This window comes from Xiphophorus couchianus, chromosome 20 (assembly GCF_001444195.1).
Source record: "Xiphophorus couchianus chromosome 20, X_couchianus-1.0, whole genome shotgun sequence".
Lineage (NCBI taxonomy): Eukaryota > Metazoa > Chordata > Actinopteri > Cyprinodontiformes > Poeciliidae > Xiphophorus > Xiphophorus couchianus.
In genome coordinates, this window is record NC_040247.1 from 4,727,638 (window position 1) to 4,749,388 (window position 21,751).

The 21,751-nt window shown below is 37.8% G+C and overlaps 1 protein-coding gene across 3 annotated transcripts in view; it reads left to right on the top strand.

The window, feature by feature from the left end:
* The window catches only part of asic1b (acid-sensing (proton-gated) ion channel 1b), a 191,279-nt gene that overhangs the window by 128,876 nt on the left and 40,652 nt on the right, over positions 1 to 21,751 (top strand). The window contains exon 1 of one of the 3 annotated variants that reach the window (XM_028003456.1): positions 6,656 to 7,710. The exons of the other annotated variants lie outside the window; for them this stretch is intronic. Within the exon in view, the coding sequence (XP_027859257.1) occupies positions 7,093 to 7,710 (618 nt within the window). The 5' untranslated portion in view covers positions 6,656 to 7,092. Of the gene's footprint in view, positions 1 to 6,655; positions 7,711 to 21,751 lie in introns of those variants that run through there. 3 annotated transcript variants of the gene reach the window in all.

Below are 21,751 nucleotides of genomic sequence, written 5' to 3' on the forward strand. Positions count from 1 at the left end.
GAAAACCAGCCCTAACATGGCTATGTGCTGATCACTCACTCTCACATTAGCTCCCAGTGATCAAGCAGCTAATACTCTGTGAGGCTTTATGGCCTGCGATGGATACTCACGACAGCTTTGCAATGGATACTGACATTTGTGGACAGAAAATGATGATGTAATTACACCCTGTTTGGTTTTATTGTAGGGCGGCACGCAAGTTTGTAAAATTGACTTGATCAGCTTTTTGTTCAGTAGCAAAGATTTCATCCCATGTTTTATCAGTGAAATGACCAAAAATACACATATTTGCACTTTTATATGAAAGATGGAGAGCTTTAATAAAGTTGTTCCTCTTAAAATCAACTACTTTAGCATGGTTCCTTGTAGAATTTCATAAAACGAGATTTTTGAATTCTCGAAACCTCAAAAAAGGTCTTCATTTTAATTTAATCAGGCCTCTGTATCTCTATGTTCACCTGTTTTCTAATTAAAGCTAAAGCATATTTTAAAAATGCTGTCTTTCGTTTATCCAGTGAAAAATTCAGCTCCCTTTTCAGAAGCTAAACAATAGAACAGGATGTTCATTACTGCCACAGCTGCTTTGGTATTAATAAACTAAAGATATGTGCCTAAGGTCCCCTAACGAATATCCGTGCTTGCTTTCATAATAGGTTCATTAGTGCAACTCTTTAACCGCGGATTTTAGAGCAGCTTTCATTTGTTATTCCGTTGTTGTTGTTGTTACACTTGTTGTGGGATTGTGCTTGTCTGTCAGGCAAGTACATAATTATCCCTTCACCCAGACGGATTAGCTTGTTGCACAGTGCCTCTCCTCCGATATGTCTCTCTCTTGATGAGGTAGCTGGGGAAACGGGGCTGAACAAATGCTGTTAAATGCCACAAGTGTCGGGATCTGTCGCCAATGGATTCTGATGCACCACCCATCACCTCATTTGAGGCACATTACATCCATCTATAGGCGAGTCAAGCCACTCAAAGAAGTTCTGATTGAGTAATAAAAACTAGAACGTGGTCTCAATTTCTTACCGGATTCACTCAGTCTTCTCTTTATTGTCAGGTGGTAATCTTGAAGCCAGGCATGTGATGGCAGCGTCTCACTGAGATGCAATCAAAGGCCAGTGTTTGAGCACCCATTCTTCATGATAGATTCTCTTATTAAAATAGAAGTGATAACCTCAAAGGAAGACTTTATTATCCTCTAAGGGAACATTACAAAGGGGGCAGAGACAAACTGGCACCAGGAGAACAGCAGGCTGCTTCTTGTTCCAACCCAGAAACATGGAATCGGATCTAACTTCTTTTAGTTGACTGATTTTCTCCTTTATGGTCAGTTGAGCGTACTTTCCCTAATGGACAAAACACTTTGAAAACAATCTGGTCTTGGGTTACATGCAGTGGTGGAGAAAGTACTCATACAATGTACTTAAGTAAAAGTACAAATACACAGACAAAAATTTACTCAAGTAAAAGTCAAAGTACCACATTATTATTTTACTTAAGTAAAAGTAAGAAAGTACAAGCTTTTAAAACTACTTAAGTATTAAAAGTAAAAGTACTTGCCGACCATAATACCTAACGGCTTATATAATGTCATTAAGTGTACCTATCATATTTAGTTTTAATAAATCAGTAATGTACCATTTTAATGAGCAATGCTGCAGATAAAGCATGTTTTTATTGTGTTTACCCCCTGTGACAGTTTAGATTTAGATATTTTATTCTATGCATCAGAATTCCAGGGATGACCTGCAGGGTTACATGTAATTAGGCAAAATGAGAGAAATTATTATACCTTTGAAATGTTTTATTTAATTCAAAATAAACACGTTCAAAAGAAAATTGTTTCCCTGAGAAAAGGGACTTTAAACTGACCTAACAAACATCAAGCGATTTGGAAACATCTAGTCTTTCGTCCTAACAAAACATGAACTTAACTTTTTTGCCAGCTATTTTGAGAGAACTCTTAACAGAAAGGGGCTGACAATAAACACCTTCCAGGCAGGGGGGTCCGGCTGACTCTGTGGGCGGGCATGTCCGCCAATGTCGCCGGACTTGCGACAATTGCGTCTCATTGGAACCCATATTCTAATTTATTGAATATGACTGTAACTGTTACATGGAGATTATTTTAATGGCGCTAACATTTATTCAATAACCAGGACGTGAAGGAGTTTAGCGTCAACTTATATGTAACATTCATGGCGGGAGACGTGATCACGTCCGCAGTAATCACTGTTACTTGCAAGTTCATGCTAGCTTATAACAATATACAGTAATCGTATTTATTTACTGCAGTCGAGTTCAACAAAAAGCTTGCTAAGATTACATAAAACTTCACTAACACAAATTAATTTAACATCGATAGCGTTTAGCAACTTAACTTACCTCAATATGTTTTTTCAAATTTGATGGTGAATTTTTGAAAGATAGAATTTCATGCTTTCGGGGAAGGCAAAGGCGGCATTGGAATCTCCAGGAAGCGTTTTTTGACCCAGTTATTTCAGAGAAATCTTTTAAATAAGGCCATGGGTGGGGCAGGTCTTCTGGAGGATGACTATCCTTGGACTCCATTCTGGGAGTTAATGATTCTGCAGGTCCTGCGTACTGCGCTGCTCTTCTTGAGGGAGGGCCTAATGGTTATTTCCCGCTTTGGATTGGTTCAGCGGACTGATTCTGCTCTCGCCATTGGATACTTTCAAACTAACGAACAAATCAAAAAACTGAAATGCGTCTTGGATGTAACGAGTAACGAAACGCTATATAGAAATGTAGTGAAGTAGAAAGTACAGATACTTACTGTTAAATGTAGTGGAGTAAAAGTAGAAAGTATCCATTATTAAATCTACTTAAGTAAAGTACAGATACACGAAAATTGTACTTAAGTACAGTAACGAAGTACTTGTACTTCGTTACTTCCCACCACTGGTTACATGTACAAACTTATTGTTCCTGTTGAAAAATACAGAAACACTTTTATAAATTAGAACTATTAGACTGTTTTCCCTGTGTAATATCACTTGAACAAGCCTTTTTTTAAGAGCTTTGTCACACTACAAAATAATTAATGAAAGTATGTGTGATTTGTTCTTATCTCTTATCAGGTCAAAATCGGTATCGGGCAATACTCAAAACTGAAATATTGGTATTGTATTGAAATTGAAAAAGTTCTATTGGGACTCCCTTAGTGTTTAACTCACTAAAACAAACTGCTGCTTTCAGTTTGTTTTAGAAGTCAGAACTTGTTTAAAGTTGATAACAAGTATGATTTTAATATTGTTGTGATCAAGCTTGTTTATTAGTAAAATAAGACCATAACCATCTGATTCCTTCCATTCTAACTCAATGAGCCACAAGATTGTCACAAATTAGGGTTGCACAATGCATTGTGTCCCATTTCATTAAAATTATTTAACTGTTAGATTTGCAAAAAAAAAATTTGTTTCCTGCAACTTTAACAACTTTATAAATATGCAATAGACACGTCTATTGATCTTGGAAATGCTAATGTTCATGTCCAAACACACTCAAGCATAAAATATTGTAGTTCAAAATTAATTTAGGCTCTGAAATACACAACTACTAATATAACAAACTCTCCTTTGGCCTTTGTAAATCAAATCACCTTCATCTCAAATTTCGAGAGATGAAGGTCCACATGTGCCACAGCTTTCTACAAATAAACACATCCAGTCATCTCCTGTAATCAGCATCACTTTCTGTGGTCACATCGCCGCCCTCTGCCCATCAGTTACTGACCTTGGAGCTGAAATGGACTCCTAACTCTGCCAGATCTCCTTCCATTACCTTTCTAACTTCTCCCTACCAGATGCAGAAAAACTGATCCCCACCTCTATCGTCTTCTATGTTGGACTATTGTAATGTCCAAACGTCTTCAAATGTCCAAAACTCTGCAGTTAGGTTCCCGATGCAAGTGTGAAAATAGAAACACATTACACTTAGTTCACTAGTGAAAATCGGTTCACTGGCATCATTTGCACCGATCCACTTTTTTCACTACCAATACAGATATCTGAGGTTTGATATTAGCCGATACCAATCAGATTCAGAAAATCAGTGCTGAATTGATTTAAAGTTTTTATTTTTTTATTTCCAGCAGTCACTGGGCAAAAGGTTAATCACAAACACAAACATCTAACGACAATTTGAAAACATCTTATTATATTTATTGAAAATCTTGATCCTGACTTTATGTCTGCCATATAAAAAAGGTTAAAGACTTTCAAATCATTGGAATTAATAAAAGAATTGTCTTTATTTGCAAGCTAGTGTAATGCAAATAGCAAAAAAAAAACAAAAAACCTCCACAAATGTTTCATTAAAGTTTTCGTTTTGAGTGGAGAAAAGGCAAACATGGCAGACATGAAGTGTGTCTGGCTTAGAGTTGCACGTAATTATTGGGTGTCGGATCAATCTGTCTGTTGAATGTAGAGAATAGAAAAGTGATTTTTCTCCTTCACTCTGCAAAGTTTAGACACTTAAATTATGATAATTGAGCAAATTTATAACTATCTCAAAACATGAATCTGATATTACTTTTGCAGACCTGAGCTTGTTGACTGTTGTTTGCTTGACTTAAATGAACAAACACCCAACTTTCCACTTTTATTTGATTAGTACTTTTTGAATGCCTTTCCTGTCATTGTCTTCACGTATTTTAGCAATTCTCCACCTTTCAGAATAAAGTCACAAGATGTGAAACATTGATTTTCTAAGTACTTCTCTGCTGTCTTCTCTTCCTCCTCTCATTCATGCTCAGTTCTTTTTCCTCCGTCATGCACGAAGCAATAAATCCACACTCTCAGCTTCAGAGGTGGAGCAGACACTTTGCACAGCAGCTCTTACTCTCGAATCTCTGTGTGTGTTGATGACCAACCAAGCGTGAGCTACAGCTTGACCAAAAACCCCAAGAGGGAGATTGTTTTTGCAGATGCTTTGTCAATGGCTGTACGTCCTGACAAAAGCTCCACTCTCGATACAACCAAACCTGGGTGTAACGGAGTCAAAAACACCCACCATGCAATCAATTAAAGGGGCACTTTAGCGTATTTAGACTTCATCCTTCAAAGATGCATCACAGGACTTTCATTAACTTCCCAGCAGCATCCTGATCTTTCTGTTTTCCTTCTGACGTTACATGTTTGACTGAGGCATATTTGGCAGTTCTGTAATGTCAGCTTTACTTATCCTTCATGCGAGTGTGAGCGATGCAGGATAATGAGTAATGTAACTGGTGTCGCTCTCATGTTGCACACAACATCCCCTCTACTATTAACCTTTGTAATGTAAGTATTAAACACTGAGTGAGAAACTGTGCAGCTTTCAGGAGTTAAGGTGCATGTGTCCCCAAAGCTATTTATGTGTGCGACGGAGTTGAAAAGGAAGACAAATGATCTGCATTTACTGAGCCCAGAGATTTCAGTCAGCAAGCTTCACTAATCATATTCAGCAGGAATCTATAGGTGCATCTCAGTAAATTAGAATACCATAGGAAAGGTCATTTATTTCAGTAATTCAATTTAAAAGATGTATATAGAACTGTTCCACACAAATGGATTATTTCAAGTCAGTTTATTTCTGTTAATCTTGAACACTGCAAAAGGTATTTAATTTTATTAGTCTATTGAAAAGTGTCTGTGTACAGTATACTATATACAGACTCATTCAATAAATTAGAAAATTATTGAAAGGTCCATCTATTTCAGTAACTCTATCAGTGAAACACATTACAGAGATCAATTTGGCAAACATTATGATTTCTCTCCATCATGTTGATTTTCTGCTAACGGCTAATGAAAACACAACATTTAAAATTAGAATATAACATCAGACCAATAAAAAAAAATATTTTTAAAAACAGAAGTGTGATTTTAATTAAAATAATGTTTAATGTCTACTTAAAGGTTGTTATTCCCAAGAGTTACTTGTAAGCTGACAAATGAGACTAATCGGGTTATGACCGTACACTCAATAATATATAATAAATAATAATTATAGACAGACTGCAGCGAATAAAGAAAGCCCTCAAAGCATTTTGTTAGCTTAGACTCTGAAAGCCAGTCAGACACAGTGATGTGCGGTCATTAAGATATGGTCCTTTTGGCAGTAAGGATTCATAAAGTGCAGCGAAAATGTCTGGTAGACAACTGTGTTAACTTTGCACTTGATAAAATGCAGTAGCAAGTAACATGGCTCTTCAAATCATTACAACTTCACACTGGACCTTAAGCAGCTTGCACACTTTTTCCTTCCACTTAACTTTTCAAGAATATGATTGGATACTCTTTAATCAGCTATAGAACATATGAATAGTTGTATGTCGTCCATGACAAATGTGTGAAGAATCCCTTTTTATTATTCAAATTTCCTGAGAATCCTAATATTGTGGTTTTATAATCTGCAATAAAATCTACATAAACACATAAAAATATCAATCTCTATGTAATAAATCTATAATAAATATGAGCTTCACTTCTTAATAGTACTGAAGTGTACTATTATGATACATTATATCCTATAATACATTAGGATATAATGTATCATAAATTAGATATCCTAATTTATGATACATCTCCGTCTGTGGGGGCGTGTTTGTGTGCGTAAAACACACACTGTGTTTGGGGGGAGATGTCAGAAATTGGAAAATTATATTCTTGGAAGCAGGCGGGATGAACGTGCTATGAAATATGATTGTGTGATTTTAACTAAATCTGTCGTCTCTTTGGAATGTATTCTCGGAGTTTTACTGCTTGTAATTTAGATGAAATAATCCCCCTGACTCCTGTTGCTGCACATTAGCGCACTAAATCATTCTGACTAACTTCACTTCCCCCTCCCGGACATGCTCAGGGAGCGCTGCGCGCCTGACAAAATACTCCCCCATCACCGCCTCAAGCTGCTGCTCAGTGCTTGAGAGGACCGAGAGGAGCTGCGTGCGCTTCAGCCTCTCCTCTCTTTAAAAAATTCCTCCCACTAACTGCATCCTTCCGAGTGCGCAAAGACGAGTCCTGGCTCCGTCACCCTGACCACGGCGGGACCCATGTTGAATGTGCGCACCGGCGTTTCCCGAAAATGTGCCCGTCCTCTGGATCCAAGCCGAGCCCGGGTTCTCTCACCGAAGCTGGGAAACTCTTCCTGAAACACACAACCCTGCACGGTTTACGGCACATCTTCCTCAGCGGCTCGTACCCACGGAGAGTTGCGTGGCTTCTTGCGTTCTTGGCGGCCGTGGCTCTGTTCTTCACCTGGTCCTCCAACAGAGTGCGGTACCTGCTCTCTTCGCCCATGTACACCAAGGCGCACATGGTGTACGCCAAGCGGCTGGTTTTCCCCGCCGTCACCATCTGCAACCAGAACCTGCTGCTTCCTCGACGCATGAAGAAGACGGACATATTCACGTCCGGGAGGTGGCTGGGGCTGCTGGAGAAGGAACCTGACTCGCCCAACTTACAGGTCTCCCCCGCTGCGAAAGAGGCGCTTCTGGCTCTGCTGGGTGACGGCGGAGAGAGCGCGGGCAGCGAGCCGCCGTGGCTGTCGCGGATTTTAGACTTCAAAAACTTCCTCCCTCCTCCTTTGGAGTCCCAGCCTAGTATGAAGGAGCTGCTGGACCGGCTGGGACACCAGCTGGAGGAGATGCTGCTGTACTGTCGGTACCAGGGAGAGCCCTGCGGGCCGCGTAATTTCAGCATTGTGAGTGTTCCCAAAGTCCCTTTTCCCTTTGTTTTAACTTCCTCATCTCCCCAACAGGTTGACCCTGTTTCGGAGTCTGCTACAGACTTCGCTTCTGGACCAGATATTCATTATTTGTCGGATTATTTGACTATTCGTAGAATGCCCTTTTGTTTCTTGAATTTTATTTAAAAAATATTATCAGCAGAGTCAAGCACAGTCCCGTTGTTTTCGTGATGCGCATCAGTAATTAAACTCTGTTTCTTTACAGATTGATGAAGAGACCTGCTTCGTATCGTCACCTTCCTAAAATAATGTCCCAAGTCATTTTTTCTCAGTGATTTTTTTTTAACCTAAAACATCCTTTGGAAAAATAGAGGTGGCCACTTTTTTATTTATTTATTTTTATTTTTATTTATTTTTTGGGCCAAAATCACTTATGTGAAAAAAGGACACCGGCCATTATTTTAGGAAGGTGACGATATGTAATTATGGTAATCATATATAACAGTAAGGACTAGTAGCCGTTTGGATTGAATGTTTTTCATAGATCTTCCATCATTCATTTTTTTCGTTTTTCTGGAACAATATTGAGATATTTCTTTTAGAAAATGCTCAGGGGGAATGCACTTTATTTGCAAACAGTTGTGTGTGGTTTAGTGTCAGGATCAATCTGTGCTCAAAAGAGACCAATCTGCCTATAATGAAGACTTTTTGATTCATTTAGGAATGCATTGCAACATTCACTGACAGCCAGAGTGCATTTAGTTAGAGTGCAGCCTCATTGATTCCATTTCATTACTGTGAAAACAATGTAAAGCCAATGTTCTCCCATCTCACTACCTCATTACAACAACAAACACATTTTTTTTCCTTGTGATAATTTCAAACTTGGCTTTATGTTTTAGAAATCGTGTTTTTTTTTCTTCTGATTTGCTGGATTAATTTTTTGGGGGGTGGAAATATATTTAGGTTGAAGTTGAAGCTGCTCTTCTTTTCCTCTTTTCGTCATCTGACTGAGCTCCAAAGCTGGATCATGAAGTTGTTACAGCGCAGTTTAGAGACACAAAGCAAGCTATCAAAATTCAACACATTTTCTCCTTGACTAAATATTTAGGGATGCTCCTTGGAGCCACGGCAACCTGTTTGAGAGATAAACACGGTCCCAAAGCCTGGAATGTTGGTGATGTGTGCTGCTGCGTGGATAATCAATGATTCCCTTCATGACTTTGAGGAAAGCAAGTTAATCTGTTGTCAGGAGCCAAACCAGAGAAGTTGAGTCACTTCTTAGAGGTGAGGGGTTGGAGACGATGCTGAGCCTGGCTACTTTCAATGGGTGGCAGAATATATAGATTTTTTTTTTTGCGTTGCAAACCCATCCCCATGTTGCAGTGTGTCTTTAACAGCTCCACAGATGGTCCGCTGGCTTCATCAATACATCTTTCCCCATATTTTATGCGTCTGCCATTTCTTCTTCCTCCGACTTTACCCACACTCATTCTCGATTCTCACTTCACTCACGCAGGTCTCAGGCATTGATTTTGGTTGAGAAATCAATCTGAGAACATCCTCTCAAGCACCCTCTGCCCCCCCTGCTTACCACCACAGATTTATTTTTTTCTGTATATTCAAATGTTTGGGGCATTAGTTGTTGGTATGTGGAGATGATAATACATCCTAAATATTCTGAATTCCATTTTCTAAACCAGCTGATCTTACAGAAGCGGAGTTTCAGTTATTTAAAACAGCAACCCAGAAGTTGCTTATAAAAGTTTGCAAGCAACGCCACAGACATATATTCGTAAAGCCGTTAGCAAGCTGTGAGCTTGGTATTACCAATCTGGCGTCTCTTTGCACAAACAGAGCAAGCAGAGAAACCTTTGCATGAACTCAGGTCTTCACAGAATCAATATATTTTTTTTTCTTTCTGGGCTATTTTTGTCTTCTCTGTTCATTGGTTTCTTCCTACCTTGGTGGGTTTTGTTTGGTTCTGGACAGGTGCTGTGCAGTCAGTGTTTTAGATGGTTTTGTACAGAGACAGATGTCTGCCTTGTGTAGAAAAGAAGGTGATGTGAGCTGTGGCACTGCACCAAGAACAGTTTAGTTTCAAGCAGTTAAGCAAATATGGCCACTTTGTCACTGAAAATGACTTTTTCATATTACCTCCTGCACTATTTACAACCGCAAATTATGCAAACAGTAACTGCTCTTTCAAAGTTGATTACAGTTTATGATTATTTATATAAATGCCACCACCAGCTCTGTTTTCTCTGAAAACTTTCTAAACTGCAGAGCTTCTAGTCAGTTTTATTGTTTTTGCCAATGTTTTATTTTCTCAGTTATTACTGAAAATGACTTGGATCAAATGGCAAAGGAACAATAACTGTAACCAGGTGCATATATTCAAAAAATTCCCCAGTCATTAGGCAACACTGACAACAGATGAACTGAAATAAAAAGTTTAGAGATAAACTGAGAAATAATGACTTGAGTTTGAGATTCCTACTAAGTCACAAAAATAGAGTTCAGACTTGACTCTGACTTGTGGTCTGAGACTCGAGTCTTAGTGTGTTTTCGTACCTGATAGTCTGATAGAATTGAAACATTTGTTACATTTTCATTTGGTGCAGTTCATTTTCACAAAGCACTGTCAAACCAACCAAACCCCTTGAGCAATCCTTTTACTCTCTGACCTGTGGGGGCGCTGCACCAAGGACCACTGAAGGAAATTACTCGAAAAACGCCGAAGAAGACACTAAGTGTAACATTCTTCTTCACAAAATGTAAAAAATGTTGCGCCAGATCGTAGCAATTGTAGGATTTCTCTTTTGTCATTGGCAAAACACCACCAACCATTTGTCCTGCTGCCGCTAAACTCACACATTTGTTTTGATTGTATTTACCCAGAATGCCCAGCGCTGCAGTCCACTTCCTGCTTTTGGAGCACTCTCTGGTCCGCTTGGCGTTCACATATTGAAACTGCACCAGAGTTCACTTCTATTGAACCAAAACCTGGGTTTATAGGCGAACCGGAGTTTGTCTTTTTGGTCTGCATCAGAGTTTGATCACAGATTCCCTCCACCCCAAATGAACTGAACTTTTTAGACTAACGAACTAGAGTTTAACTAAAGCGAACTTAACAGGGCTGGTGTGAATTTACCATAAATAACAGTTTTAATCTCATGTTACCAGCCAGTATTTAAACTGCAGATTGCAATTCCTGCATATGTTTTACATTGGAAGAGAAAAATTATTATTAACCAGTAATACTGATGGACTAGGGATGTTAATGGCTTATAACAATCTTTTCATGTTGGCAAATATCATAAAAATGACTACATAATTATCCCTTCAAATGAACACTGTATTAAATGACTTTTAATCATTTGAGAAGCAAAGGTTTTGTTCACACAAATCAGATTTTTTTCTGCTCATATACATTTCCTTTACCACTTTCCCACAGTCTGAACAGCCCAGTTCTGATCTGATCACACTTCCATACTAAATCGGATAATGTTCAAAGTGTCTGCAGTCAGAACGGTCATGTTGCATTTTGTACGACTTTTACATCAATGTGAGACGTGTGACATAATTACGCTTAAGAAGAAGACAGTCATAATCAATCCGGATGTAAACAATGGCTGAAGCAATGGCCGACACTATGCCACACCCATGCTCAGCAACTTTAAAATTGATCCATCTATTATTACTTTAGAAAAAGACATAATAATAATAATAATAATATAGCTTTAGTAAATCACCCGGATAAAATTAACTTGTTTTCTATTGTATAAATACTGTAGATTTGGTGCATTTTTCCTACATGCTGGTGTTTACATCTTCAAAAAAAAAATCTTTGTAATTACAAGGATGTTTTTTTTCCCCTGGGATGTATTTGTTATTACATTACAGTACATTTTTGCTACACAAACTAATGTCTCTTGACATCTGGATTAATGAATATTTACATGACATATGGTCACAATAAATAATGCAGAAAAAACAGATGTGTTGGCTTCAAGGTGTAATTTTCTGCTATTTTTCTCAGTAGGATGGAGGTGCTATTGTTAGGACTGTTGTTTTGCAGCAGGGAAGTCCAAGGATTGAGTCCCAGCTAGGGCCTTTTCTCATGGGTTCTCTGCAGATGCTCTATCTTTAGTTCTTGGCTCTGGGTGTTTGCATGTGTAGTTGCTTGACCTTTGTGTCTCCATGTAGACTTTGTGATGGACAGTGTTTACACTGTGCGTGGTCAGCATCTCACCCTGATCACTGGTAATGACATGTGTACGTGCTCTAACCATACCATGAACTTGCATGATTGCGAATAGTTTAAATGTCGAAGGAAGTCCATGGCCATTGAAGTTTACCAAGAGACAGGTTTAGTGCCTATCAGAATTAGTGAGACCTTCTTTCAACATATTTTATTTGTGATTTACTTTCTATTTTATGATTCCTTAATGTAACGAGTGATAATGGTCAGAGGTTTAAACAGTTTTTATTGTCCCATTTGTCAGAGATGCATTAATCAGTGAGGCGGAGATGGAAAATGAACAGTTTTCCCCCAATCAGCAGATCTGTAAGCTTATTTGAAATTAGAATTGGCATTATGTAAAGGTCCCACAACTGTCCTATTGTGTAGTAAGATTGTATTTTTCTGAACCGTGGTAGAAATATGTATATATTTATACTTTTTTAAAGTTGTTTTTCTATTGCATTTTGATTCCTAACTAGTTGAGGCTCTCTGAGTCTGATTCTGCAGAAAGTTAAAATTGAGTTGTTGTTTTTTGTCTTCTGACTGACTAATAATGTTTTCTGTAGATTTATTGGGTTACTTTGTGTAACGTATGTGGCAAAACTTCTCTCACTCTCAATTGGTGCAGAAGTAGAACTAAATTGATCAAAATCAAATTTAGAAATCACAACATTCTCACTGTCGGTGTCTGGATGTTGTAACCTTTTCCTCAAATTCCACAGTTGTGTACACTGTCATGATTTATTACGAACCTTTACTAATCAGATTAGACCAGATTAAACATCCAACAGGGGTTTTTTTGAAACACCCATTTGCTGTGCTGCAAATAGTTTCAACAGTTTTAATATATCTGGGTAACATCTCAAATGAAAACAATATAAAATGTTATAGATTTGATAACATGGGATTTTTGTTAGGAAATAGTTTAATATTATTGGTGACACAGGGTCCAGCTATCGAGAGAATTTAAAAGTTATATTTTACCTGCATGACTTTAGGAAATCACTGGCTTTCAGCTCTGCTTCTGCTCATTTTTCTGTGCTGTGATCTGCCGCCTCCACTTCACAACATTACATTTTAAAATCAGAATCTAATATTGCATATTAAATAACAGTTATGTGGGACCAGGACAACAGGGAGTAGGTGCTTAAAATACACTACACCTGCAGTCCTGTTATGAAACAGTAGTTGTTGCGGCAGCTAAAACAATACTTTACACAAGCATACCTAATCTGTCCGTAGACAATTTTAAGACAACATTTGAATAATACTGTTAAAAGCGATAGCTTTGCTACTTTCAACCTGCAGAATTCAAAACTTTGGAGTATTACGGTACTTTTTGCATTGGAATTGGTAAATTAAAAATGATGCATGAAGTGTTGTGTTCCTACTCTAAGAAGATGGCAGTAAAATTCCCCTGTTTTACTTGCAGCCAATCATTAAATTTGAGCTTATTACTGAGTTGCTCAGTAATAAGCAACTCTTAGCCATCTTTTCTCTCTTCAATACAGTTTTTATGTTTTTAATGGGGTCGATTGTGGCTCTGAGGGTAGAGTAGTCATCTTGTGATTGGAAGGTTGTAGGTTCGATTCCAGCTTCCTCCTGCCACATGTCGGTGTGTAAGGCACTTAACCCCAAATTGCCTATCGATCTGTGTATCGGTGTATAAATGTGTGAGTGCGAATGGGTGAATGTGGCTCTAGTGTAAAGTGCTTTGAGTGGTCAAAATGATGTTAAGTACTATTAAATAACAGTTTGAAAGAAGGAAGCTAATAAAGTTATCTCATTGTGATTAATTCCACTTCAAGTGGAAGTGGAAGTGGAAACAAAAACTGATGTGAGATTTTAATTCTTTTACACTGTAAAGTGTGATTGCATTTTTCATTTAAACTATTTACTCTGACAGCCTGGAATAACATTCAGCAGATGGTGCTTAATTAGTAGATTGATTCCATCTGTTGGTAATTTATACTTTGTATAAATACAACTGTGGTCTGAAACCGCAAAGGTTTCTTGGACGATGTTAGTGAACAAATAGCACAGAAAACACAAAGGAAGACAACAGAAATGTCAGGGGTAACGCTGTGAAGAAAAGTAAAGAGGAAATAGATGATTGAAATAATGTTTATTTCATGATTGTTCAATCCATCATCCAAAAATGTAAATAGATTATGGCATAACTGCAAAATTACCAGGATATGGCCGCCGCCCACCTGACCGGCCAGGCAAGGAGGACAATAGTCAGAAACTTATGGTACCGCTGGAGGGGTTTCTGCAGAGATTCAAAATCCTAGGTATGGTATAAAACCAACAGCCTGAATACGCCATCTCTACAGTGAAATATGACAGGATCGTGCTGCTTTTCTTCAGCAGACACAAAGAAGGTGTTTCCAGTCCATGGATAGATGAATGAAGCTATTCTGGAAGAAACTCCATCTGAGACTGAAAAAGACTTGAGACAGGAGCAGAGGCTTAATTTCCAGTAGGTCAGCAACAGCAGAGCTACAATAAAGTCATTTAGATCGATCCAATTGAGAATTTGCGGCAAGACTTGACATTTGCTGCACTCTTTATCCAACCTGATTGAAAGTGAGCTATTTTGTAAATATGGATTTCAGTCCCTTGATGTGCAAAGATGGTAAGGATGTAAGCCAAAAACGTGCAGCTGTAACTGCAACAAAAAGTGGGTTTGTAATATTTTGACCGTCCACTTTGGTTTTTTAACAGTTTGTGCCCCAAGTCCACACTGAAACTTTCACTTTTTTGTTCACCATTCTTCTTGTTTTACGTTGTGTTTACAGCTAACCTCATGTGTCCCACACTTCATGTTTGGCATCATTTACAGGTCTGGGCGAGAGAAAACAGCTTTTTCAGGCACTCTCTCTGTGTTTCTGTGTGGATGAAAACATTTCCGAAAACAATGAGCCATTCTCGGGAAAAAAACATAATAAAAAATTCCCTTGTAGACTAGGCCTTAAAGGTGCTGCACACAAATGCATGCCCCACTTGTCACATTTGTATTTGCAAAAGAGTTTGAAAACCATGTATCATTTTCCTCTCAGTTGTTATGAACTAAATATGAACTACAAACAAATACAGAAAGGCTTACAGTTCTAATATACAAAGGAACTACAAATACTTTAAGTCACTCTACGTAGCATCAAGAGATATTTTTATGTGATAAATGTGATTTTCTTTTTCTGCAAAATCTAGTTTAAATCGCCAGTATAAGACAAGGTCTTTCTGCTTATACATTTACGTCAGAACTGCTCTCTGCTTCTGGAAAAGGTAAATAGAATAACTGTATAAAACTGATAAAATAATATCACATAAAGATCAATTTTGTGACTCCTCAGGAGCTTTCATATGGCAAGGTCCTCTTAAATTGATTGAGTTTGATCGGTTGCCATGGATCCTGATGTTAGCGGAGGCTTTCATTATCCTCAGCAGCTCTCGGACTTATCCGCCATATTGATATGCTTTTTTTTCTTGCTTAATGATGAGGACTGTCATTGATTAATTAGACGTGAAGTACAGAGTGTTTTTGAGAAATATTTAAATATTCATGTGGAGTCATGAAATATGTATCCAGATCATTTGTTTTCTATTTCATTGTGACTCTTTTCTTCTGTTTAGCTGTTCTTGTTCTTTTGAACAAACAGAGGCTAAACGCAAGAAGGATGAAATTATGTTTTTGTAACTGTCTTAGCTTGCTGCTTGTTTGAGCTCACCGCTGATCTTAAAATCAATAGAGGATAGGGAAAGTGGTTCCCTGGCAACTTTTAAGGAACAGCTTGTTCAGCCTTGTCAGATTGTCATTTGAAGGATAGCCGAGAGCCATCTGAATTCTCTCAGCCTGTCTCTCTGTGAATTATTTATCCTAGGAAAAGGCGGTGACATTTTTTACACTATGCAAGAACAAGGAGGGTGATGTCTCTCTCTCTGTTTTTTTCCCCTCAAAGGTGAACCTTATTTAAATATTTTTTTTCCTGGTGAAAATTGTTCAGAAGATGTGGTGGTTTTTGGTTTGTATTAAGGTGTGAAGTGTTTAGTGATGAAGTGTGGAGAGATCCAGACTAATACAGACTTTACTTACCTTTGTGTTAAGCACTTCAGAAGTAAGTACTTTCAAAATCTCATTTCATGTCCTCTACAGCCTCTCTATGCTTATGTTTTGGCACCCAATCATTTCTCGATGCATCACATGGGTGAAGGAGTAGCACTTATCAAATGGATATTTTTCTGGGTGATTCAACGCACGATTTATAAGCAGCTCTTGCATATAATAAGAAAGGTGTTTTCTACGTTATACCATATTTTCATTCATATCCTAGATATTTACATTTGTTATGGTAATGTGCATCTTCCCTGGCAAAAATTGAATGCTGTGGTTCGCCAACAGCTGTTGCAGGCTGAATTACTGTTTACGTGACATGATAGTACTTAACTCCTATGCAGACAAAGCTAAGCTAAATAAACATAAAAAGTTATTTTGAGAAGTTATTAGTTTAGTAAAATAAAAGACTATCCAATCCAGGGTTGTAATAATTCAGGGTTTGTCATTTTAATTTTGTTGTGACTTTTTGTTTGTCTAACTCAGTTCTAATAAATCTTTAGAGTGTGTTTGCTAGTTTTTATTAGTTAGGTTATGGTGTGCCGTTATTTGCTGACAGCCGACGTAAACTGCTTGTGTGGGGGAACAATAATCTATTTCACATCAGTTGAATAGATTCATAAACACAAAAACAAAGGCTACGTCTATAATTTCAGTACATTTTAGTTATAAATGCATAATATCGTTCCAGTTAGATATAGTTTTTCTCCACTAATTACCATTTTTATTTATCTCAGTTAATGAAAATGTTTAATAAATTTTTGTTTTTGTCTTTTTTATACGTTTTAGTTAACTATGTTAACCTTGGTCCATACCAGCTATCCCTTTGTAAAAATAAAATATTTACCTGTTGTTAAATCGCAAATTTACTGCCATTAACCCCATTCATTTAATTCCATTTTATGAGCTGCACTCCGGCCTGGTTCCTGCCTGAATGAAAGAATCTCTTAAACCTGACTGATGACACAAAGTATCCCAGATCTTAAAAAAGCAACATGTTCAGCCTTGATACAAAGACACTCAGAAACAGAAAATAATTGACATCTGTCACTCTGCAGGGTTGAAAAAACTGCCCTGGACTTTTTTTCCCGCTTCCTCAGCCCCTGGAAAACACCAGGAACTCCTGAGTAGAAATACCCATCACTGATTTTATCACCTTAAGTTCACAGATACTTATGCAGGAGGACAATGAGCCAAAACACAACAGCAAGTCCAACTCTGAATGGCCAGAAAATTAATATTTTTGGATTGATCTAGTCAAAGTCTGGACTGAACTCCTATTGAGGTGCTATCAATAATGCTGACAGTAAACAGCAGCCAATTTAAGCAGATGCTTACATTTATTTCTGGCATAAGTTTATGCTTGGAAATCCCCCCACTGGAGGTTGTTAAATGTAAACAACCTCCACAGTGAAGTCAAAAATAGACTGCCTGTTATCACAAATACTGGATAGCATGTTATTACATTTATGGGGTGAGCTCCTTTTCAGATACTGCCAGGTGCATAGTTTTTACCCTTAATGAAAACTGCATTTTATGCTTAGTCAGACCTAAGATTTTTTTTGTTTTGTCTGACACTAAAATTCACTTGGTGTTTCTGAAACATTTAAGTGAGACAAAAAAATAAAGAAAAACTCAGAAATCTGTAGAGGTTCATTCATTCGACAGCACTATTGGACTGTTTTTGCTTCGGTTTGCATTCGAGAAGCAGTGTCCAATTATGATCTCCAAGGGCGAGTTTCCTGCATGCTTTAGACGTGTCCTTGATTTAAATAATGTAATTACATCCCAGCATGTTGTGTAGAAACCTGATGATGGCCCGTTGATTTAAATCGTGTAATTTAAAGCAGCGGCTCATCAAAAACATGCAGGGTAACAGTCCTCAACAGCAGGGCATTAGACTGCTTCTGCATCGAAGGTGATTGATGACATCTCAGCTTTTTGAGGTATTATTTCAGAGTCCCAAAATCCTCCCTACAGCTAGACATAAGACAGGTATTAAGTGAAATCAACTTTTCTGAGTTTCATATCAGGTTTTAATGTTATTCCTTCATCAAGAGCATACCTGGAGTGTTGCTTTGATTCTTTCTTGTGTGTTTGAGAAAGTCTTGAATCTCGTGGGTGCCTAAATGCTTGCTCATACAAATCAACATCTTTTTACCCAAAGCTCTACAGTGGAGATCCAGTTCCCAGCCGAGCTGGTGTGGAACTGTACATCTGCTGAGTTTGTCATACAAACTACTTCTCAGTCTAGCACCCCTAAGAACTATGGGTGCACCAATTGCAATTTTCTGGCTGATTCTGATTTTGAGGATACCAATTTTTTTTTGTTTGAAGTGTCGCTAAATATAGCAATAAAGTTGCAGAGTTGGCAACAGTGGTGTGACTCTTGTTAACTGCAAATGTGCAGAGATGACCTGGTGATGCCGGCATGTCCGTCAAACCTCTGTCACTGCAGAGCAAAAGAGGACAGTGGCTGATTTTTAGCAAATAAGATAGCAGATAAATTAGTACACCCCTTCTAAAAACAGCTGTAAACGACATAACAGACGAGTGTTGTGATAACATGTTGAATTTGGAGTGTTGGAAAGAGTAGAAGCTTCTTAAAGAGATCGATTTCAGATGCAAAGTCAAATTTCTTTTAAGTTATTTTTGAAAATATCAGCTAAAGATAACACAGCTGCTTGATTGTGCTATAATATGACTCACTGTACCTGAAAAATACATAATGTGTAAAAATAAGTTTTATAAAATGTTCATACAACTTTAATTAATAAAACATCACTTAATCTGCATGTCTTTACCAAACTTTTCATTTCACTCACAACAAAGGTTGGATCTTGACAAAATAATACATGTCTCACGATAAATTATTGAGAAAATGTCACAGTGTGTCTGTGCTGCCAACAAGCTGGACAGCTGAATTAGCCTGACAGGCTTGTTGACAGACAGACGTAGAGATGCATGAGACAGAGCAAACCTCGGAGTCTCTCGCACACAATGAGGATCCTGACTCCCCAAGGTCAGCGGCACCATCCACTGTTGCTGCTCGTCACTCAATGAAGCCGGCACAATCTCCTGGTTACCACAGCAACTCTCGACTACGGGTCTGCTGTAGTCAATCACCACATTACAAACACATACACGCAGATGGCAAGTAGGGGGGCTGCATGCATGCACACAAACACATCGTCTCCTGGGCAAACACAATCATTCATGCTCTCGTACAAACCGGCTTGTGCAATAAGAAACAGACGTATGCGCTCTCGCACATTTGTTACAATCTCATCACTGTTTCTGGTAAATGCTTTCTTTGAGTATGAAGACTAAATTCCTCTTTTGTTCATATTTCTCTTTTAAAAAAAAAAACAAGAAGAAAAATATTTTGTACAAGAGACTGAAAGAAATTGCAGTAACAGCCGAGTTGCTGCAATTAAATAGTTTGGATTTTTCCAGTATTTTGCTTAGTTAAGTCTGAAACTCAAAGCAAGGATTTTTTTTCCTGCAGGTTTAATCCATTTGCAATTGTCAGGTACTTTGTTGGGTGAAAGGAGGCAGCTTTGTGATATTGTAAAAATCTTCTGTCTTTATATTCCAAAGAGAAATGACAAATACTAATCTGATTACACTGAGAGAGAGCTCTGGGACAGAAGATGGATTTCAGGGACATTTTATTGATATTCATATTCTGCACATAAGCTGGTATCATAGGGTCTGTTCTTGGCTCAGATTTGCCACCTACACTCTTGAAGGTCACATCTCATATCATGTTGGACTTATCAGAGGGCTTTTCATTACATTTCACTGCATTGTGTTTTACAGGCTCCTATGAATAACCGTGCCTCTATTTGATTCAGGTTTCACTCTATTCCACACACCTCACTAAGCAGGATTCACATTATTTTAACTTTTCTTTTGTGAGGGATGGCTGTGTTTGATTTTTTTCAGCTTGGTGCATCTGGTGTTTGTGGCATTTGAGTCATGAAGCAATAACGTCTGACTCATAAGTCAACTATGTAATAAACGCCTTCTTATCAAAGTTCTCGCATAAAATTCAGACGAAAGGCAGCTTTCTGAGCGATGACAGAAGGCTAAAAGTAGACTTTTGTTTTATTAGCAGTATTGCAAAAAGATCATTTATACATCCAGTTTATACAGATAGATACATTCTATCTTCTTCTGTGAAATGGTAATAAAAAATAAGTTATTAAGTTTATTTCCTGTGTTTGTTCTCTTAAAACTAGCTTCCTGTTTTAATGTTCCAAATATTAATGTCAACATGTTGAAGGTTAATTCTAAGTTAATTAGGAGCTACGATACTGTAATGCATGGATCTCAGCATGTGACTCAGCAAACAAAGTAGGAAAAAATTTCATTTTGGACCCTAGGTATGCTTTTTCATTTTCTGGATGTTTCTGATTAGATTATACATCCATTAGTTCACCAGCAATCGAGTCGTTGCCAGTGGGACATACTGTAGTTTGCAAATGCTACAGTGGCCCAGCATCAGGTTCTGCTGTACTGTACATGGATGAACAGTCAAGTATGTTAAAGGTTTGAAGCATTCAGGTTTTCTAATCTACATTTTTTTAACCCCAGTTTAGCTGTTTTGCTATATATAGCACAAAAGCATTTTGAGTTTTTATCTACTTTGCTCATAGAAGAAACTTATATAACAATTTAATTAGTCAATGATTTATTTATTTATTTATTTATAAATTGGAATAAATTCACAGATCTGTTTCCAGCTTCTCAAAACTCTAATTTTTTTAGCAACGCAGTTTGATGACCTGGACACAAATAACGGCAAGTAATTTATTCATCTCATACATATTACATGTCAGGTTTTGCTGTTTGATTAAATCTAAGGGCAGGCAGGAGACGGGCAGAATCATGGAAAAGATGAAAGTTAACAGAAAAACTACATCCCAAATGTACAATGGTGATGAATGAAAGCAGCATCCATAAAGATGATGTGAAAAGATATGCACTTGAGGAACTGGAAGTATGAAGAAGCATGATGGAAACGACACAAGTTCAGCTAATATTAGCTGTTGTTGCTAATTGTTTTGTCATAACACCACTTTTTAAGTTAAAATATTTGTGTGCTCAAGAGTCTGGGTCATGACATTTTTACTTCGTGGGTCAAAAACGGGAAGCTTTGGAAACCACTGCCCTCGACTGATCACCAGTTCACCACAGAACAACACTAACATGCTAATTTAATCCAAAATCCAGGTCAGGGTTTGAAACCTGACATTATTGCTGCAGGGCAACAGTACCAAAAAGCAGCCTGGTGTTATAAACCAGTGAGTATAAGTAACTGAAAATGCTGCAGCTCATGGAAACCCTCAACTAGGATAACTGGTGGAGGTTAACTTAATGTAAACACACAAAATGATGAAAGAATTGCTAACAAACACAGGAGAAATGACTGATTAATATAAACATAAATGGAAGGAAACAGAGAAACTGAAGAAGTTCCATGCAGATTAGAAATATAAACTGAAAATAAATTTTGTTTCTTGCTGTCCAGTGCTTTGGGCTTTTACTCAGACATACACCACAGATACAGGTCAGAGCCACAGACCATGCAGCTAACCATGCTATCAGCTGTTAGCTTACAGTACGGTTTGTAAGTTGGGGTTGAGAGATGTAACTGTTGGACTGGTCAAGAACAAAAACACATTGGTTAC